Source organism: Tiliqua scincoides, chromosome 3, assembly GCF_035046505.1.
Source record: "Tiliqua scincoides isolate rTilSci1 chromosome 3, rTilSci1.hap2, whole genome shotgun sequence".
In the NCBI taxonomy this organism is placed as follows: Eukaryota; Metazoa; Chordata; class Lepidosauria; order Squamata; family Scincidae; genus Tiliqua; species Tiliqua scincoides.
In genome coordinates this window covers 183,533,075-183,553,300 of record NC_089823.1, presented here as the reverse complement: position 1 = coordinate 183,553,300, position 20,226 = coordinate 183,533,075, and the positions used below count along the sequence as shown (strand labels likewise).

Below are 20,226 nucleotides of genomic sequence, written 5' to 3'. Positions count from 1 at the left end.
GAGCTGGATAGAAATTTGAAATAATGGAATTTATCATTGCTGCTTTAAACGAGTATGGAAAAACAGAATAAAATATAATAATTGGTGTTCTAATGCATATTTCTGTTAAAGTGCATATTTAGCTAATTTTTAAGGCCTTACTTTTTTACTGCTTTGTGTACCTCTGTCATTTGACAAATTGAAAATTGGAGTTCAAAAGGGAACCAGTTGTGAGCAAATAAAATTTGAATGAACACACACACACAAGTATGTCTTGAAGTAATTTCTTTCATTTAACCAAGATGGTTGTGCAGTAACAATTAGCACTGTTACATTGTTAATTTTAAAAATAATCCACTATGTTTATTTAATGCTTTAATCTATAAAGGATTTGATTTGTACTGTTTCTTTTCAAACAGACTAGCTCAAGCAACCCAGGAAAGAACAGATCTTTATGCAAAGCAAGGCAGAGGAAGTCAGTTTACTTCTAAAGAAGAGAGAGATAAGTGGATCAAAAAAGAACTGAAATCTCTAGATCAAGCAATCAATGACAAGAAACGGCAGATCTCCGCTATACATAAGGATTTAGAAGATACAGAGGCTAATAAAGAGAAGAATCTGGAACAATACAGTGTAAGAAGTTTGACTGTACAGAAATATTTGAATCAGGCTAAATTTTATGTACATTTGGGTATATGTTATAAGCTTTTTTAAATAATTTGCATATTATCTTGAAAGTCTCCAGAAATTTGGAGATGGTGGTTATTATATCATGAATACCTTTGTGATGTAAAAACTTGCAGTCTAACTTTATGTTTTGTCCTGTTTTCTGAATATCCTTTCATGACAGATATTGCGGTTGTAGGAAGTGGGTGTATGCGAACTTCCCTGTCCCCAACTCCTCATAGCAGCCTCTTGGGACACCCGAAAATTCACTCCTGTGAATCAAAGCTCGTCTGACTCCAACTATTATTATTATTATTTTATTAATTTATACCCCGCCTTTTTGCCCAAAAGTCACACAAGGCAGCTTACAAACAATTTAAAATACAACATTAAAAACAATCATTAAAACAATTTACAATAATTAAAAATCTAAAAAACAAACAAAACCCCGTGGATTCTCATATAAAGAAGCAAGAACGCCAGCCAGCCTGTCAACAATTAAAAGCTTTTTGAAATAAAAAGGTCTTCAGTCCACGCCGAAATGTTAGCAACAAGGGAGCAGTTCTCAATTCTAAGGGGAGGGTATTCCACAGTTCAGGGGCCACCACAGAGAAGGCCCTCTTCCTGGCCGCCGCCCCTCTCACATCTCTTAGTGGCGGCACAGTCAAAAGGGCCCCCCCCAGATGGTCTAAGAGCACAGGCAGGATTGTAGGGAAGGAGGCAGTCCCTCAAATACCCCGGACCCGATGTGTAAAGGGCTTTAAAAGTCAAAACTAGCACCTTGAATTGGGCCCGGAACAGAACCGGCAGCCAGTGTAGCCGCTGAAGCAACGGCTCGACAGAGTCAAACCGATGTGCCCCAGCAACCACACGAGCAGCCGCGTTCTGTACTAGTTGTAATTTCCGAACCGTCTTCAAAGGCAGCCCCACGTAGAGCGCATTGCAATAATCTAATCTAGATGTCACTAGGGCATGGGTTACTGTGGCCAGGTCCGCGCAGCTTAGGTACGGTCGCAGCTGGCAAATCAGCCAAAGCTGAGCAAAGGCTCCCCTGGCCAAAGCTGCCACCTGGGACTCCAGGAGCTACACTCCTACTTCACAGAAGTATAGAGTGGGATTTGCCAAAGGACTTGCGGAGAGAGTCTGCAGAACCCCCTGCCCTGATGTGATGCCACCTGTGTGTGCAAATTGAGGTTGAAATAGACCAGTGGTCCCCCAATTTACATGGATCACGACACCTTCTTGGGTGCTCACAAAATCTTGCGAGATCCAAGATGGAGGTGCCCAGGTGAACAGGTAGGAGGAGTCATCAGGGACATCCTGTGGTACCCCTGTGAGTGTGCTGTGATGCTGTAAGGTGTCACAACACACACTTTGGTAATGCCTGCCATAATGACTTTCTCAGGCCTTTAGAAGGCACAAAAATTTACTTCTGGTTTTTCGAGAAAACCAGGAAGTGATGTTTTTAGGCCTTTAAAAGGTGTTCTGAGGCCTGGGGGGAGGCTGTGCACAGTCTCTCTGGCCCTCAGAACATCTTCCAGATGCAACCAGAGCACAGTTTGGGTTGTGTTTGTCTAAGTGGGCCAAAGGCTCTCAGGGGACCAGAGGTTGGCTACAGGCTGGATAGAGGCTTGCCGCCAGGCCACATCTGGCCCCCGGTCTGGCATTTGGAGATCCTGTGGTCTATACAGATGTTTCTGATCTGTGGGTAATGGGGGTTTAGGGTAGCAGCAGTCCACTGCTTCCTGTTGAGTGCTCAACCCAGACTCGGCTTCTGTGCTGACCATATTTATTATTAGTTTTGAAAGGAGGATTATATAGAATGAGCTGTTGCTCAGTAGTGTTTAATGTGAGGATGTCAGGTGGTCTGGGGGGAGGATGTACATGCTAGGAAGATGGCAGTAGTAGCTGATGAAGAGCAATTCCGATCTCCCACTGCATATTGAAACTTCTGCATACATTGCAAAGGTAGAAAGTCAATACAGATATCAAACATGATTCTTTGGGTTATGTTCAAAGAACTGCATGATTAGATCTGAACTTGCATTTCTTAAGCAGCAGCCACCATAGTGCAAGGCAAAGCTCTTCTGAAAATGAATGTTTGGAAAATGTTTTGTGGTGTGGGATGGGAATGTGCGTCTCAAAAGGAAGAAAACAAAGATTTCATTTGGTGCCCTCAAACTCGGGTTAACCTAAAAAGCACTTTGGATCTAAGCTGAACTTCACTTTGTAGTCAAATGTAGCTACTTCTCAAATCTATTTGTTCTCAAAAATCTGTTTTTTGTTACCTGATTCTGACTTTTACAAAATATTTGTGTAACAAAGTGGTTGAAAGTCAATTAAAATTATGAAATGTCAAGTTTAAAAATTCTTTTTATATGTATTAGAAATTGGATCAGGATCTTAATGAAGTGAAGGCTCGTGTTGAAGAATTGGACAGAAAATATTATGAAGTGAAAAACAAAAAAGATGAACTGCAGAGTGAGAGAAAGTTAGTAATATATTGACTTTTCTTCTGTTCTAGTGAAGAATGTGCAACTCTATGTACATATTCCCTTTTTATATTTTTTAAATGGCCAGTGAGAATTCCACCTTCAAATCACAAAAATGTTTGATATCAAATACAAGTATGCGCCACATATACTTGTCAGTCATTGACCAACCATATACATGACTGTAATCCCATAGTGATAAGCCATTATATATGTCACATGTTCTGAGTATGTGCAAAAAGGTAAAAGCAGTGCTTGAACTTATTAGGTCCCTCATCATATTAACCTGTGTGCCACTACCAATGTGCTCCACCCTGCAGAGTCCACCAGGTCTTTGAACAACAAATTCATTCTTACATAGTCCGTGAAAACAAAGGAAATATGATTTCCATTTAGTTAGCACATCAGAAAACATGGAATACAACTTGGCTTTCTTGAAATCTGAGCACTGTTCTTTTTTTCCTTTTTTTCCTTTCTCAGGATTCAGCTGTGGGAAAGTGAGAATGTGTGGGCATTGTCTATATCCATGTAGTTAGTGGATTTCAACAGTTAGGGAGCTTTTTCGTCTTCACAGCCCCTAACTCATCCATGACTGCTGTTCTCTGATCTCTTCCTTTACTGCATCACCTCAGCTATGACCAAAATATTCCAAATTTTCCATAGCATTGCAGTTAATATAACCCAGATCAAATGAATATATGAAATTTCATGATTCACAGAATTTGAGTTTCAGTTTGGATGTTCTGGGTGTGTGTGAAGATGCTGTCTGCCCTCAATTTTATTTTCCGTCTCTATATGCAAGTGTTCTATGCCAATATTTAAAAAACATGTCTTAACAAAGGATATTGCAATTTACCACTTCCTGTTACAGATGGTTTAAAACGCTTAAAATTGTAAATACAGTGGTGCCTCACATAACGAAATTAATCCGTTCCGCGAGTCCTTTCGTTATGCGGGTTTTTCGTTTTGCGAAGCGTGTTTTCCCATAGGAATGCATTGAAATTTAATTAATGCGTTCCTATGGGCAAGAAAAGTCAGAACAAAGTCAAATTTGGTTTACAAAGTGTTTATTAAATGCTCTTTAAAGGCATACATACTGTACAGAGGATTTCAAAAACGGGGGGATGCTGAGTGGGGAGTTTGAAGGCTGTAATCTTGTGCACACTTTCCTGGGAGCAAGCACAATGGGATTTACTTACATAAACTGACATGAAGATCCTCCCCTTACTAGGGTGGATGGGATCATGAACTGACATGAAGATCCTCCCCTTAAAACAAACCAAAGCAAAACAAAAAAAATTTGTCTTGCGTAGCACGGGTCATAAAAATTCATTGTGCAAGTTACCAAACTTCGCAAAACGCTTTCGTTATGCGAGTTTTTCGCTGCGCGGGGCATTCGTTATGCAAGGTACCACTGTACTGTAAACTGTACAAAAGAGTTAATGAAAGAAGGAATACTGCACTGAATGCTTTGGACTATATGACAAGGCTGTTAGAGATTAGAAAATAGTATAGGCATCTCAGGCTGCAATCCTATCAACACTTTGCTGGGAGTAAACCCTATTGAACACAATAGGAGTTACTTTTGAGTAGACAGGGATAGGATTGTGCCCTCAATCTGGTAATTTTTTTTGTAGAGTATATATCTATTGAAAGATACTTTTTAGTAACTGAGTCAGCTGTTTATTTTTCAGTTACTTGTGGAGAGAAGAGAATGCAGAACAGCAAGCTCTTGCTGCAAAACGAGAAGACTTGGAAAAAAAACAACAGCTTCTCAGGGCAGCAACAGGAAAGGTGGGATTCCTGCCATATACTGTTATGCAGAATTTTCATAGCTGACCCATAGGTGTTCAGACTCTAGCCAAGCCCTGAGTTCTTATTAAGAAGGTGTTGGTCACTGAAAATGAATCTCAAATGCTGACATTATAAAGAAGTATTGGCTGGGTTACAAGAAAGCAGGTATTAATTATGTTAGCTTGCCAGTTAGTTCCTATCCAGGCATACTTGCAAAGACGTACAACTACAAAGACATGCAAAGTGTAGCCATCTTTGAGACTTGAGTTCTTACATGTACATGTTGCCTTAGTCTTGAGTCGGCAGTCTCAAACATCTGATATCTTGGTGCCCCTTTTAACTCTTGCAAGGAGCAAAAGTACATCGCTCTCTATTCTCAGCCCTTGGCAACTCACAGTTATCTCTTGTCTCAAGCCAGTGAGGCAGAGTTCAGAGGTACACACCTTTCATCTCATCACATTGGCACATATTCTTCTTCTGGACCAGACAAGTGTTCAGTTAAAGGTTTCCGGGAACCAGCGTGTGCCCGGGGGGGGGGGCAGCCTGCATTCCTTGAAGGTTAGCATTGCCCAGAAAACTTTAGTGAAGCTCCAGCTGCTTCAGCCATTTTCTCTCGCTCACAAGTACAAGAATTCTACTGTCCTGCAACATGTATTTGCAGTCTGTCCAAAAATGCAACGTCTGAACCTAATTGTGACAAAAGTTTGAATTAGATGCAATTGTTAGATGTTTAAAAAGTTTAGCATTTCACACAATCCCCCCCCCCCCATCTTCTTGGGGTGGGTTATTTGTGCTGAAAATATTAAAAGTAGTGGCTTTCTTATTTTTAGCAGGGGGAGAGTAACTATCTTTTCTAGTGGCTGGCTGTTGGTGTTTCTTTTGCATCTTTTGGAAGATCCTGAGCTTTGAACTTTTGTTGGAATACAATGTATTTATATTTTAAATAATAGTTATTTAACATTTGCTTGATACCATAGTCTTTCGAGACTGAAGGTTGCCAACACCAAGTGTAAACATCAGCCTGATGCTTAGTCTTAAATGTGGATGTAAATTATCATATCTTTTTAAAAAATGGATATATTGTTCTGTATTTTATAGTGTTCATTGGATTAAATTGTAGTTGTGGCAAAATCCTGAAGTAGTAGCAAAGCATCAAAACCATTCTATGTAAATTAGTAACTCAGTGTGTAAAACCTTAAAAATATTTGAGAAGTACTGTAATTAGAAGTTAAGACTTTTTTTCTTCTAACTCAAGGTGTAAACTATAGGAAGGAGAAGTCATTCTCTTTTTTTATACAGGCTATCCTAAATGGCATTGACAGTATAAACAAAGTCCTGGAGCATTTTCGGCGGAAAGGCATTAACCAACATGTTCTTAACGGCTATCATGGAATAGTGATGAATAACTTTGAGTGTGAGCCTGCTTTCTACACATGTGTTGAAGTTACTGCAGGAAACAGGTATGTTTTTCATGAGTAGACTTTGAAGGAAATGTTTGATTTTGCTATGCAACTACAATAAATGATTTGGGAGCATTTTTCATGAGGAGAAACTGCACTACTAAACTGGATTTGTTAATAAGATAAAGCAGCACAGTGCTCACTTGACTCTTTGAAAAGGTGGCGGAGTCATATGTATAAAATAATATATTAAGGTAATTTTCTGAGGTCCTCCTTAGTAATACTTGTCATGGATGAGGTGTCATGGGTGCCATACTGTCTTGATTATGACAAAGTTTGGATTCATTTTCTCTCTACCTCTCTTTTAGGCTGTTTTATCATATTGTAGATTCTGATGAAGTTAGTACAAAGATATTAATGGAGTTCAACAAAATGAATCTACCTGGAGAAGTAACTTTCCTGCCCTTGAACAAGCTGGATGTTAGAGATACTGCTTATCCTGAAACCAATGTGAGTCATTTATTCTTTTTATAACCAACTGCCTTGAGTCATGTGTAATTATAATTTTAGTTTTGTAGTGGCCACAGATAAAAACTGCTGGGAACTTGTGCTCTTCATACACCATATATTGCCATATTTTCTGTCTTTTAGCCAAGTTATTGTCATTCTACAGCCCAATCCTATCCAAAGCCCTCTTCTCTGCCAATGAAGCCTTGCTACCAGAGTGTGCGCTTCATTCTATGGGGTAGGGCAGTCCCAGAGGATTTCAGGTAAGGGAATATTTGTTTCCTTACCCAGGGGTAAGACCCTACCTGAATGGGTCTACTCAGACTTGTGCCAGCAGTTTAGGTGGCGCAAGTCCTAGTGGACCCAGAAAGGGGGATATGATATTGACAGCACTGCCACCGCCAGTACTGTCCCCTTCAAAACTTCAATCTATCCCCTTCCTGCCTTCTTCAGCTTACCCCTCTACCTCCCTCCCACCCCTGCACTGACTTACTGGAGCTGAGGCTGCTTTCCAGGCCACTGGCATATGGTCATGGCTGCTCACCATTTGTGGTGGTAGCCCAGCCGTACTGAATGGCGTATCACTTTTTGCAACTGCCATAAAGAACCTTGCATTGCTGGCACACTAGTTCTGGCAATGAAAGGCTATCATAGGACTTCACTGTAAGTGAATTCTGAGGTGAGTGTCCTTCATTCAAGTTGTTTTGATTATCGTATTTTTGTTTTTATTTTGGGTCACATGTTTTTAAAAACTGTGTACCTTGGTATTAATTGCAGTACTAATGCAACTCCTGTTTTAAGTGTGTTATATAACTGTGTTTTTTCCCCCCCAGGATGCTATTCCTATGATCAGTAAACTGAGATACAATCCAAGATTTGATAAAGCTTTCAAACATGTTTTTGGAAAAACTCTTATTTGTCGGAGTATGGAAGTGTCTACCCAGCTGGCCAGAGCTTTTACTATGGATTGTATTACTTTGGAGGGTATGTTTGGAATACAGTTTTACAGGAGGGGGGGATTTTTTTTCAGTTTGCTTTTGTCCTTTTGACAGCTACTCAGTGTACTATCTATAATGTGTTTAGATAAGTTAGTCTGGTTCTGTATCAGATCTCTAGCTATATTTTATGTTATAAAAGCTAGTTATTAAAAAGTTGATGTTTAGAATGAATTAGTTGGGACTACAAACCTCTTTATAAGACAGTAATTTTGGGGCCAAGCAAATTAAATACATGGGATTGCTTGCTTTTTGTTCCTAGGTGATCAAGTCAGTCACCGAGGGGCTTTGACTGGTGGCTATTACGACACAAGAAAGTCTCGACTTGAACTCCAGAAAGATGTTAGAAAGGTAGAAGAAGAATTAGCAGAACTTGAAGCAAAACTCAATGAAAACTTGCGCAGAAATATTGAAAATATCCTTCATAGAATGTGTATGTCTGCACCCACGTGTGTGTGTGTATAGGAATAATTGCTTGTTTGTCTGTAAAATGCTGCTATCTTGTATGCAAGGGAGATTAGAAAATTGTATATATCTGTTGTGATGGTACAACATCATTTATTTGAAGGTTTAACTCAGTTTATTTTATATAACAGATGTCTTACAATAAATGACTAATCAGTAAGTTAAATTCAGGAGGGTACTGGTCATAACAGCATGATTTTCAACAACGTTGTTGCTTCTCTTCTTGCTTATAGCAAGTTATAGTATGTAGTATTTGTTTTGTGTTAAGAAGTGATCATTTTATAAACAACTTTGATTCTTGCAAACAGGCAGGCTCAAATTTGTTGGCCCTTTGCATGACAAGATTAATTTTCTGAAATCCATAATAAACAACTGAAGGAATTTTTCCTTAGCACATTGTATGAATTAATAATGAAATTGATCAGCTGATGAATCAAATGCAGCAGATTGAAACGCAACAAAGAAAGTTCAAAGCATCCAGAGACAGCATTTTGTCAGAGATGAAAATGTTGAAAGAGAAGAGGCAGCAGTCAGAGAAAACATTTATGCCTAAGGTATGGAGTATCTAAGAATGTTTGCAATTTAGTGGGTATGTGCTCCAGTTTCATGGTACTGAGTATTCAGGACAAGAATGTCATACAGCATACTAATTTCTATGATTATGCCACAGAATCCAGCAGGTTATTGGTTTCAAAAAAGAAGCAAGGAAACAAATGCATACAAGAAGCTGTGACCTTTTTATTTTGTTGAATATTTCTTGAGAGTCCTTGAACCGATAGCATACTCTCCTGAAGGGTAATTAATATGGACTACTGAATGTTTTTTTTTACTGTTCTCACACTTTGGGTAGCATCCTGACTAGTGCTTCTGTCACTGGGAGCTCCATACATGCAGAAAAGGAGTGTTGTGCTTGCACAGAGGAACTTTCCAATTCTTCTATTCTGAGAGGGAGCTTCTGTTGAATAATTATTCTCAACAGTGGGAGTGCTAGTCAGGATGTAACCATTTTCCTTTAGCATTTGGAAGGAGAATGACCGGGAGGGCTGTTTTTCATTAAACCACACTAACATTTAATATAATTTTACTTTAGCAACGCAGCTTACAAAGTTTGGAGGCAAGTCTACATGCTATGGAATCAACACGAGAATCATTAAAAGCAGAACTGGGAACAGACCTGTTGTCTCAGCTCAGTTTAGAGGACCAGAAGCGAGTGGATGCACTTAATGATGAGATCCGACAGCTACAACAGGTGAAGACACTTTTGTAATGTTTAATGGTAATTTGAAAATGGTTTACAAAAATACAGTAGTTTAGAACTATTATAGACTACTTGTTTTTGTTCCCCACTTAAGTGAAAGCCTGTTAAAATCTTATTTTGGTTGACTAACTTACTTATTCCTTTTGGAAGGAAAAATAAAGTATTTTACAGTGGCTACTGTGAATGAAGTGAGGTGTATTATGCTGCATAATTTCAAGTCAGTGTGGTGAATACAAACTGTTCAAGTTCAGGGTAATTTGCCAAGATTTTGCTTTGGATTGAGCCGAGAAACAGATAAATAAAGGAAGAGGAAACGTGTAATTGGTATAAATACCAAATAACTACTACTGTATAAACTGCAATATAGTTGTGTTTTGTGTTATCATTTTAGCAGAACCCATGTTTTCTGGTACCTCAGAAATAACCTGTAGTCTAGATAAGTGAAGCATAAACACATAAAATAGTGACGAACACAAAGCATTTTTAATACCGAGAAGGATTTGAACTGATGAGATTTTTTATGTGGATGCACAGAAATAATATAAGAGACAAAGTCTGCAGTGTATGTATTCTTCGAAGCTTGAAATGCTCAATCTACTATAACATTTTTCTGTGAATTATTATTAACAGTATTTATATACCGCTTTTCAACTAAAAGTTCACAAAGCGGTTTACAGAGAAAAATCCAATAACTAATGGCTCCCTGTCCCAAAAGGGCTCACAATCTAAAAAGATGCAAAAGAACACCAGCAGACAGCCACTACAACAGGCACTGCTGGGGTGAAGTTACTGGGGGGACTTACTCTCCCCCTGCTAAAAAAAGGAGCACCCACTTGAAAAAGTGCTTCTTACCCAATTAGCAGGGTTTATAATACATTTTGGTATTTTTGTAGGAAAACAGACAGCTATTGAATGAGAGGATCAAGCTTGAAGGCATCATCACACGAGTTGAGACATATCTCAATGAGAATCTGAGAAAGCGCTTAGACCAAGTTGAACAAGTAAGTTTTTTTCCTTTAAGATTCTTTTTAAAATGTTTCTAAGAATTGAGAAATTGTTCCTCCTTTGCCGAATATATCACTCATTTTTATCTTTAACTTTTATCACTCATTTAGAACCTGAGGCCCACTGTTAGTTATATAACATTACAGTGAATGTCTGAAATATGAATATTGGCATTCACATGTGCTTTACATCCTCCTTGGTGAATATGTACAGTATCATTTTAAGTGATTATCAGCATTCACTGGTACGTGTTTTGCATTTTTGGATATTCACAGAAGCTACTTGATTCTGTCACCAAATTTTTAATTTTCTTTATACCACAATAGTTCACAGAATTTTTCCTTGCTTTCCTTCTATCTATGGGCTAGTTCAGGTGTTCCCAAAGTGTGAGCCGTGATCCCTTAGGGCAGTGGTTTTCAAACTCTCATGGAGAGTTTGAGCCACTGTAAGTGCTCGTGGGGCAGGGGGGAGGCAGCAGGGTGGGGGGAAGCAGTGGTGCGATCCCTAGGATTGCACTGCTGGGGGGGGCTGCAGGGGCTTGGGTGCATTTACCCAAGCCTCCTGCAGCCCCCCCCTGGGGTGCGGGAAGCCCGGCACGACCTTCCGCAGGACTCCCCACAGCAGGGAAAGCGGAGCGATTGCACCCCACCGCCGCTAAAGTGGAAGTGGAGCACAATTGCTCTGCTTTCACTTTCACAGCTGCAGGGAGCCCTGAAGAAGGTTGCACCGGGCTCCCCGTACCCCGGGGGGGGGCTGCAGGAGGCTTGGGTAAGTGCACCCAAGCCCCTGCAGCCCCCCAAGCTGCATGATCCTGGGGATCGCAACAATGCGTCAAGGCTGCCCCCGCCCCTTAAGGGGGCAGAGGCCAGGGCCCACAGGCTGGGGTATCATGACGCCCTAGTCCAGGGGTCAGCAACCTTAAACACTCAAAGAGCCATTTGGACCCATTTTCCAGAGGGGAAAAAAACCTCAAGAGCCACAAAACCCTTTTGACATCTAAAATGAAGATAATACTGCCTATATAGTTTTTTTCACTATGCTCTTATAGGTCCCATTTTTATAATGTAGCCCCCTCTTGTAGCTTTTAGTTAGTTTTTTCCTGTTCTTGTCCTGTGTTTTCAGACACCTGGTCCTCTGTGGTGTTTTGCCTGATTCCAAGGCCATTTTCTGCCTGGAGAATTATGCCCACTTTAAGCAAATTAGCTCCCCTTCTTTCCCCCAACAAATGACCCTGGTTCTGCCCTGCAGTCCTGCTGGACCCCACCTCCAGGGTAGCTCGCCTGTTCAACCTGCAGAGGTCCTCTCTCCTGCCAGCAGCCTCCCACCACTACAGCAGACTCTGGGTCCTCAGCAGGTCTTGGGCACAGCAGCCACACTTCAAACTCCAGTGTCTCCAGCAGTCCATTAGTCACAAAGTCAGTCAGAGTATCCAGGGCAGAGTCCAAAGTCAATAAGCCAAGTCACAGTCCAAGATCAGATTCCAAAGTAAGTCAGTCAAATCAGAGTATCCAAGTCAATAAGCCCAGTCAGTTTCACCTCCAACCTGTACTCCTTCTACAACCCACACCCCCTTCCTCAGGTGTTCCTTATATTCCTGAGGGCCCTGTTGCCTTCAAGTGGCTGCAGCTGTGCAGCACACTCTGCTGGATGCCCAGGCCTTACCCTTAAAGGGACCACTGCTGACACCACAGCCTACCTCCTCACCAGATCTTCCAGGATTCCAATACATATGGCGGTTATGACATCTGCTTATCTTACATGGATACTAAAGAACTCCCCCCACCTTCCAGAGGCACCCTGTTGGAAGGAAGAAAGGACACAGAGTCCAGAGGTGGGGAAGAGAAGAAGCCAGGGGGGGCAGCCACAGGCCAGCTTCTGCCCTGCCTGCCTATCCTCCCTCACTCAGGCTGCAACCCTCTCCACACTATCCTGGGAGTAAGCCCCATTGACTACAATGGGACTTCTGAGCATACAAGTTGGTTGGAGCTCTCAGGTTGCAGTCCTCTCCACACTTTCCTGGGAGGAAGCCTCACTGACTACTTGTGAGTAGACCTGCATAGGAGGGGGCTGAGGCTGCAGCCCTCCACACCTTCCTGGAAGGAAGCCCCACTGACTACAGTGGGGCTTACTTGTGAGTAGACCTGCACAGGAGGAGGCTGAGGCTACAGCCCTCCACACCTTCCTGGGAGTAGCCCAGGGACTACATCGGGGCTTACTCTCGAACAGATTTGCGCTGGCTCCCACTCACCCATCCTTGCGCTTGGGCTTGAGCAGGCTTCAAGGCTGCCATCCCAGGCACCCTTTTCTGGGAGTAAGCTTCATCCTCTGTAATGGAGCTTACAACTGAGTAGACACGCACAGGAGCAGGCTCCACAGCTGCAATCCCAGACACCCTTTCCTGGGAGCAAGCTTCATCCGCTGTAATGGGGCTTACTACTGAGTAGACACATAGGATGTCTCCTCTGCTGTGGAGGAAAAGCCTCTCCTTGCACTGAGTGGGGACCTGCTCAGGGAAAGGCGGGCTGCGAGGGCTCGCAATGGCTGAGGAGGAGGGCAGCTCAGGATTGGCTGGTGGTCAGCCAGTGAAGGGCCCTGAGCCATTCCAACAGAAAAAGCCAGGAGCCTGCTGGATGCTGATTGGCTGAGCCTGCTGGAGAGTTGAGGAAGGGAGAAACAGGGACCTTGAGCCTGCAGAGCAGGCAAAATTGAAAAGGGAAACCAATGTGGGACAGGTGGGGGTGAAGGGAGAGGAGGGCAGTGAGCTCAGGGGGCGGAGGGAAGCACCCTGCACTCCCAACACAGGTGCCTCCTGTCACACTCTTTGCCACTTTCACCTGGAGGAGCCACAACAGACAGCTGAAAGAGCCACATGCGGCTCTAGAGCCGCAGGTTGCCGACCCCTGCCCTAGTCTGAAAAGTCCTGCCTTAGGGCATCGTGGCACCTTCACAGGGGTGCCACAGGATTCCCTGGTCGCTCCTGCTATCTGTTCCTTCCCAGGCTCTACCTCTTGCATGATTTGGTGAGTTCCAATATCGTGGTACCCAAATCTCACAAGACTTGGATACCACCATCTTGGATATCATTAAATCATGTGAGATTTGGGTGCCACAATCTTGTATTTCACCAAATCTCATACCTGGAAGAGATCAGCTGGGAAGAAAAGGCTGGGGGCATTGTGACTCGGGTAAGTTTGAGAATGACTGGGTTAGTTCATACATGCAAGTCTATCTTTTGATTTACAACTGGATGTTTGAAGTGATATGTATGTCCTGTTTGTGGTTGCTTGTTATTGCTCATTCACATATGTTAGTCACCTAGTGATGAACACGTAAGTATCAGACAACTATCTTGCATTCCCCAGATCCTTCCCTTTAAATTTTCTTTCATTTTCCTTATCTCTAAGAATTTATATTTGTAGTTGACTATGCCTGTTACTTATTCTAGTTTTTTGCAAAGAGCAGTCATAGCTGTATGACAATTCTTCGTAATGATCCAAGTTGCTCATTCCTAGAAAACCATTCAGACAGGTGTTTCTGGCCCAACCTGATATTTCTTGCATGGTGAAAATGTTGTTGTAATATTCCTAAAAAGAAGTATTTAAATCATCTCAATTTTATGCAATATAGTTTTAACCTGTGATAACTTGTTTTAGTTGAATTTAAATATCATTTTTTTACCTATTAGGAGCTCAATGAGTTAAGAGAAACTGAAGGTGGCACTGTTCTTACAGCCACAACATCTGAGCTTGAGGCAATCAACAAACGAGTCAAGGATACCCTGGCACGATCAGATGGTTTGTAACATTACTGTTTTAATCAACCTGATTTTATACACCCTACTTCCTTAAAATATCTTAAATAAATTATATATGTTGATAGACCTAGGCCCAAATCCTAGCTGACTTTCCAGCACTGGCTTAGCTGTGCCAAGGGGACATGTACTGCATCTTGCAATCGGGTGGCACTCATAGAGGCCTCCTCAGAGTAAGGGAAAGTTTGTTCCCTCACTTCGGAGCTGCATTGCTCTTATGTCTGTGCTGGAAACTGGGTTAGAATTGCGCCATTAGATGTATAAAAGAGCAGTTAACTAACTGAAATATATTCTAAGGGCATTTTAAAAGGGTAAACAAATCCTTTCTAGCTTCATCTTCTAAAAACATCCAGTTTTAGAAAACATCCATGAACTGTCTTCATGGATATACATTATGTTTCACAGGAAATCTTCCAGGAACGTATAGAATTCACACTCTTGTTTGACTGCCTTCTTGCGGTTGATTCCAATGGATATGTTGAAAACTCTGCTGCTAGGATTATCCAATTTGCTGTACTTTATTAAATAAACTGTCCTTGTTCTGGCTTTTTTCATTGACTTTGAAAGTTTCTTAATATTCTTTACTGTGTTTTTGTTCATATAAGGTATTATCTATCTTTCTGTCTCATATTAAAAAATCTGTTTTTTATTCACATGTCATTTTGTAAGGGTTGGTTGGAGTCATACCTTTCTGCTGTCTTTTATACTTGGTATACTAGATCTGGACAATTCAATTGATAAAACAGAAGCAGGAATTAAAGAACTTCAGAAAAGCATGGAACGTTGGAAGAACATGGAGAAAGACCACATGGATGCTATTAACCATGACACGAAAGAACTTGAGAAGATGACTAACAGGCAAGGCATGCTTCTGAAGAAGAAGGAAGAGTGCATGAAAAAAATCAGGGAATTGGGTTCTCTTCCCCAGGAAGCCTTTGAAAAATACCAGACATTGAGCTTAAAGCAGGTAAGAAGGATGTTCAGTTTTCACCTCCAGTGATAGCTGGTGTTGGTGAAGTATCATATACTGACGGATTGTGTTTTACCCTTTTATGCAGCTGTTCCGCAAACTGGAGCAGTGCAACACTGAGCTGAAGAAATACAGCCATGTTAATAAAAAAGCGCTAGATCAATTTGTGAACTTTTCAGAGCAGAAAGAAAAGCTGATAAAACGTCAAGAGGAACTGGATAGGGGCTACAAATCCATCATGGAGTTGATGAATGTCCTTGAGCTCAGAAAATACGAAGCTATCCAGCTGACTTTCAAACAGGTATTATTTGTCGTTCATTATGGCAAAGCAAATGCTGGTTCTTTGGGACAGTGTTCAACACTGGGTAGCATCCAGACTTTTGACAGAGGAATCTGCCAGTTGGGAGCTTCTGATGACAGTACACAATCTATAAATTTGGGCTTTTTATTTGTTCTGTAGTTTTTTAATTGGTAGCATTTATTGGGACCATATAAAGGTATGTCTGTAAATTTATTTTACTATTATAATGTATGTTGACACATTTAGAAAGAAATTGAGATTCTTGATAGTTCTTTGAAATACTAATATCCATAATTATGACTTTTCAGATTTTAAAAATGGATAGATTTGTTTTGAATTGCATGTTGAAAACCATTGTGTTTTGTGAACTTTGAATGTATTTTTTATTTTTGTAAAATAGATTTTCAATTTTAAATGTTTAAATGTGTGTTTTGCTTTTTTAATTGGACAGTGTAAAAAGCTGGGTGGCTTGAAATCTTAAGCTTATTGGCATAAAAATGCCTTGGCTAAGGAATATGTTTTCATAAGATCAGAGCAGAGTATAGGGTTTGCACTTACTAAAAATGAATATATCAGTGATTGCTAACATTTTATATTGTGGTTTTGTCAGGATTGCTATGTAGTGATACAGAAAAACAAATATATAACTGTTCCCTGTTGGTAAAAGATGGCAGTCACATTTTTGTCATTCTGTGTCAGTTTTATTCCCTTTTATATACAGAAGATAATTCCTTCCTTGTAACACCGAACCATGCACAAAATTAATTGGGCAAGTTTATGTATCAGGTGATTCCTGTGGCAGTGTCATAACAAAATTGCTTTTGGAAACTCCCTTAAATTATTCTTTCAAGGGCTAATCTGAACTGATTTCCACTTTCTCAAGGTGTCAAAGAATTTCAGTGAGGTTTTTCAGAAGCTGGTGCCTGGTGGAAAAGCTACACTTGTAATGAAGAAGGGTGATGTGGAAGGCAGTCAGTCTCAAGATGAAGGCGAAGGCAGTGCTGAGAGTGAAAAAGGATCAGGATCTCAGAGCAGCGTTCCATCTGTAGACCAGTTCACTGGAGTTGGGATTAGGGTAAACAAATGTATATCATAATTAGCCCTTTTTTGCTTGTTAACTGACTTGCAAATAATACATTATGGTATTGCGGAAGAAGTAAAAATAATAAACTTTTATGCTGTTTCTTCAGGTGTCATTTACTGGTAAGCAGGGTGAAATGAGAGAAATGCAGCAACTTTCTGGTGGACAGAAGTCACTGGTGGCATTAGCTTTGATTTTTGCTATCCAGAAATGTGACCCAGCTCCTTTCTATCTTTTTGATGAAATTGATCAAGCCCTGGATGCCCAACACAGAAAGGCTGTTTCAGGTAGAGGTTTATATTATTTGTGTTGACCAAATATTATATTTCACAGTCTAGTTTGATTTCCAGGAGGGGAAAAAAAACTTATCATGATTAAAAAAAATGTCTTAGCTGTTACTACTTCAGTGTAGCTGCTGCCATGTGACAAAATATGTAGGGGCTTGTGAATGCCCTTCTCCAAGAATGCAATGATTATCTACCTCACTTCAGAAGCAGGGCTAGGCCTTTTTTCACTGTGGTCTAGAGAAGTGCTTGTTAACTCCCTGGGTAATTTGCTTCCAGCAGTGTGGCCTCCTTGAGGGAAGGAAGGTCCAGGATCATGCCTCCCAGTGGAGTGAGACCTAAGAGCAATTCCCTGATTAGTTTTGGTTCTTGATGACAGTCTGGTTTTAGTGAGAATGGAATATCAAAGGTGTGAGATGGCTTCTTATAATTCATTTCTGTATATCCTCTGTATGCCCAAATATGACTCATGGATGGTAATTTTTAAATGGGAACTTCTTAAAGTAAATATAGAGGTAATCTCTTAGATTTGTTGTTCCTTAGTGTGGAATCATTCTTGTTCCGTTGCTTAATAACGTTTTTCAAAAAGCAGATAAGATTAAACAAATTGGTAGTAGATTATTAAAAAGTGTGGGTCAGTTCCTTTAATTCCTGGAAAGGAGCCAGTTCAAATGCTGGAACACAGTTGTATTATGTTCCCAGAGGACTGTCTGTGTCACCTTCTATAACAACTGCCATTTCTAAACTGTCATCAAGCCACCCCACCCTGCCAGAGTATATTATGAAGGCATGAATGACTATTACTAAATCTGCATTCAACTAGTGTGAGGATCCAGGATTTTTTCAAAGAAAGTAGTTTAACTGGTTGAATTACTATTTACCTTCTACCTACAGGCAGCCCAATCCTGAGTTGCCCAGGGCGCCCAGGCTCAGCGGCACCAAGAATGGCTGCCACCAGATCCTGCGTGCCCCGGGCTACCACGGGAGGCCCCTCAGGAGAAGAGGACATTTGTCCCCTTCTCCTGGGTAAGGTAAGCAGCCCTGCAATGGGGCTACTCACTTTACCGTAAGGTAAAGGCGCTTGTGAAGGACTGGCGCTGGGCTAGCACGGGTAGGAGCCCAGTGGTGAGGCTCTCAAACGTGCCTTATGGCAACAGTGCTCGGCGGCACGAAGCCATGCCACTGAGCACAGGGTTGGGCTCTTAATGTCCTACAAATTAAAGTAAAAATATTCATTGACAATTTAATTTTTTTTAATTTTCAGACATGATCATGGAATTAGCAGAACATGCTCAATTTATTACAACAACTTTCAGACCTGAACTGCTTGAATCTGCTGATAAGTTCTATGGTGTAAAATTCAGAAATAAGGTATGCTTTTTAAAAATGTAAATCTTGTGTATAGGTTACAGCTGAGAATCCTCCAAAGCATGAATTTGACCATTAAAATTAGTGAATTATCAGTGATTTTATGTAGGATAGAAGTATTGTTGCAATGGATTTAAGTTACATTAAAGTCTATAAAGTTCTTAAGACAATTCAAAGATTCATGCTAGCTTGGTTTGATGTCACTGCAAGACTAGGAGCACTGTGAAGGTATCTCAATTTACGGAACCAAATGTTCTAAAAATTTTACTGTAATTGGTTAATGCAAAGTGCATACTGTTCTTCTGGACTGCTTTCTGTAGATAGAAGCTCAGAAGCAGAATAGTATGTACTTTGCACTAAAAAAAACTTCTGTACACCACTCTGGCTTCTGAGCCTTCATCAGTGTCCCGATCTTCTCAAACACATATTTGCAAACTTAGGAGTTAGAAATGAAAACAGAAGCTCCTGGGAAGCTGGATTTGGGATCTAGTACTACATTTTGTGCTTTTTCCACACTTCTTTTATGTGGAAGAGACTCTGTAGATTATAATTTCCTGGGTCCTTCATCCTCATTTAACAGTTATAAATCTGTTGTAAATGGAGCATGTTTTACATATAACACAGGACTGTTGTGTCAGCTAAAATCTTCAGTAAATGCCTGTAAATTTTGCTTGCTGTTGTAGGTCAGTCATATTGATGTAATCACAGCAGAGATGGCCAAAGACTTTGTGGAAGATGATACTACACATGGCTAAATGGAGGACAGCTGCCAGCATGTTGAAATTTTGTAAAATATTCGTGCCTACACCAGGCAAATCTGTAAATCTGAAATGCATAGTCTCTGTTAAGATAGCTTTCAAATATAGCTAATAACCACCTGAGGCTTATGACCTTAGAGTCTATGTGTGTGTTGCTGTATTCTTTTATAAAATACCTGTTAATTTACCTTTATACTGTGTCTGTCATTTGGAAAATGTATTCTCTTGGATTTTTTTGGCAAAGTGTCTCTCTGGTTTGAAAGTGTTTTGTTTTTTTAAGTGCCAGTTCTTCCTTCCAAGTTTAGATTTTATCATTTATACTGCCTCACATGATTTTTAAAAAATAGCTTCAATAAAAACAATTGCTTTTAATGCTCTAATTTAGATATACTATGTTGTTTTTAAGAACTACTAAGATCTCTAGCATCATTGCTTATTGTATAATGCATTTTGATTATATTATGAGCGGGTAGAAGCAAAAATACATATACAGACTAGTGCTCTGCAGTAGTTCCTTTCCTACAAGACTCCTTTCTTGGTAAATGTTAAGCTTCCGACTGTATTTCATCAGATTTTTAGATGTCATAGGCTGAAATCCTAACCAACTTTCCAGCACTGGCATAGCTGTGCTAAGGGGACGTGTGCTGCATCCTGCAGTTGAGTGGCACTCATGGAGGCCTCCTCAAAGTAAGGGAATGTTTGTTTCCTTACCTAGGAGCTGCATTGCCCTTATGTCAGTGGAAAGTGGGTTAGCATTGCACTCATAGTAGTCAGCATATGTTATAAATTGGTCCAGTTCTGATTTGTGTGCTGCAGTGGATAACAATTAAATCAATTTATTCTTTTATCATAACTCAAGGGATCATTGACCCCCCCCCCAACACTGTCATACCCTGTCTCTCTCTAGTTTCTCTCCAAGACAGCTTATGCACACAGGATCCATACTGTCTAAATAAAACTTTTCTCATCCACCCACTATCTTGATTCTTAGAAAGCAGAGTCAGGGTGGGGAAGTACTGTAGTTTAGAACAAATGTTTCTTTCATCTGTCTCCAAATGTAATTAAGGTAAAGTAGTACAATATTCATATCTG

At 40.6% G+C, this 20,226-nt stretch overlaps 1 protein-coding gene across 1 annotated transcript in view; it reads left to right on the top strand.

Moving 5' to 3' along the window:
* SMC3 (structural maintenance of chromosomes 3) overlaps window positions 1-19,514 on the top strand; it is a 35,830-nt gene extending 16,316 nt beyond the window's left edge. Inside the window, exons 13-29 of the mRNA XM_066619465.1 lie at window positions 399-612; window positions 3,033-3,136; window positions 4,832-4,931; window positions 6,231-6,391; window positions 6,700-6,841; window positions 7,672-7,822; window positions 8,096-8,248; window positions 8,701-8,852; window positions 9,389-9,547; window positions 10,450-10,557; window positions 14,247-14,355; window positions 15,092-15,339; window positions 15,431-15,643; window positions 16,527-16,718; window positions 16,834-17,011; window positions 18,273-18,379; window positions 19,060-19,514. Coding sequence (XP_066475562.1) covers window positions 399-612; window positions 3,033-3,136; window positions 4,832-4,931; window positions 6,231-6,391; window positions 6,700-6,841; window positions 7,672-7,822; window positions 8,096-8,248; window positions 8,701-8,852; window positions 9,389-9,547; window positions 10,450-10,557; window positions 14,247-14,355; window positions 15,092-15,339; window positions 15,431-15,643; window positions 16,527-16,718; window positions 16,834-17,011; window positions 18,273-18,379; window positions 19,060-19,131 — 2,563 coding nt within the window. The 3' untranslated portion in view covers window positions 19,132-19,514. The remainder of the gene's footprint in view (window positions 1-398; window positions 613-3,032; window positions 3,137-4,831; window positions 4,932-6,230; window positions 6,392-6,699; window positions 6,842-7,671; window positions 7,823-8,095; window positions 8,249-8,700; window positions 8,853-9,388; window positions 9,548-10,449; window positions 10,558-14,246; window positions 14,356-15,091; window positions 15,340-15,430; window positions 15,644-16,526; window positions 16,719-16,833; window positions 17,012-18,272; window positions 18,380-19,059) is intronic.
* Window positions 19,515-20,226: the final 712 nt, after the last annotated feature.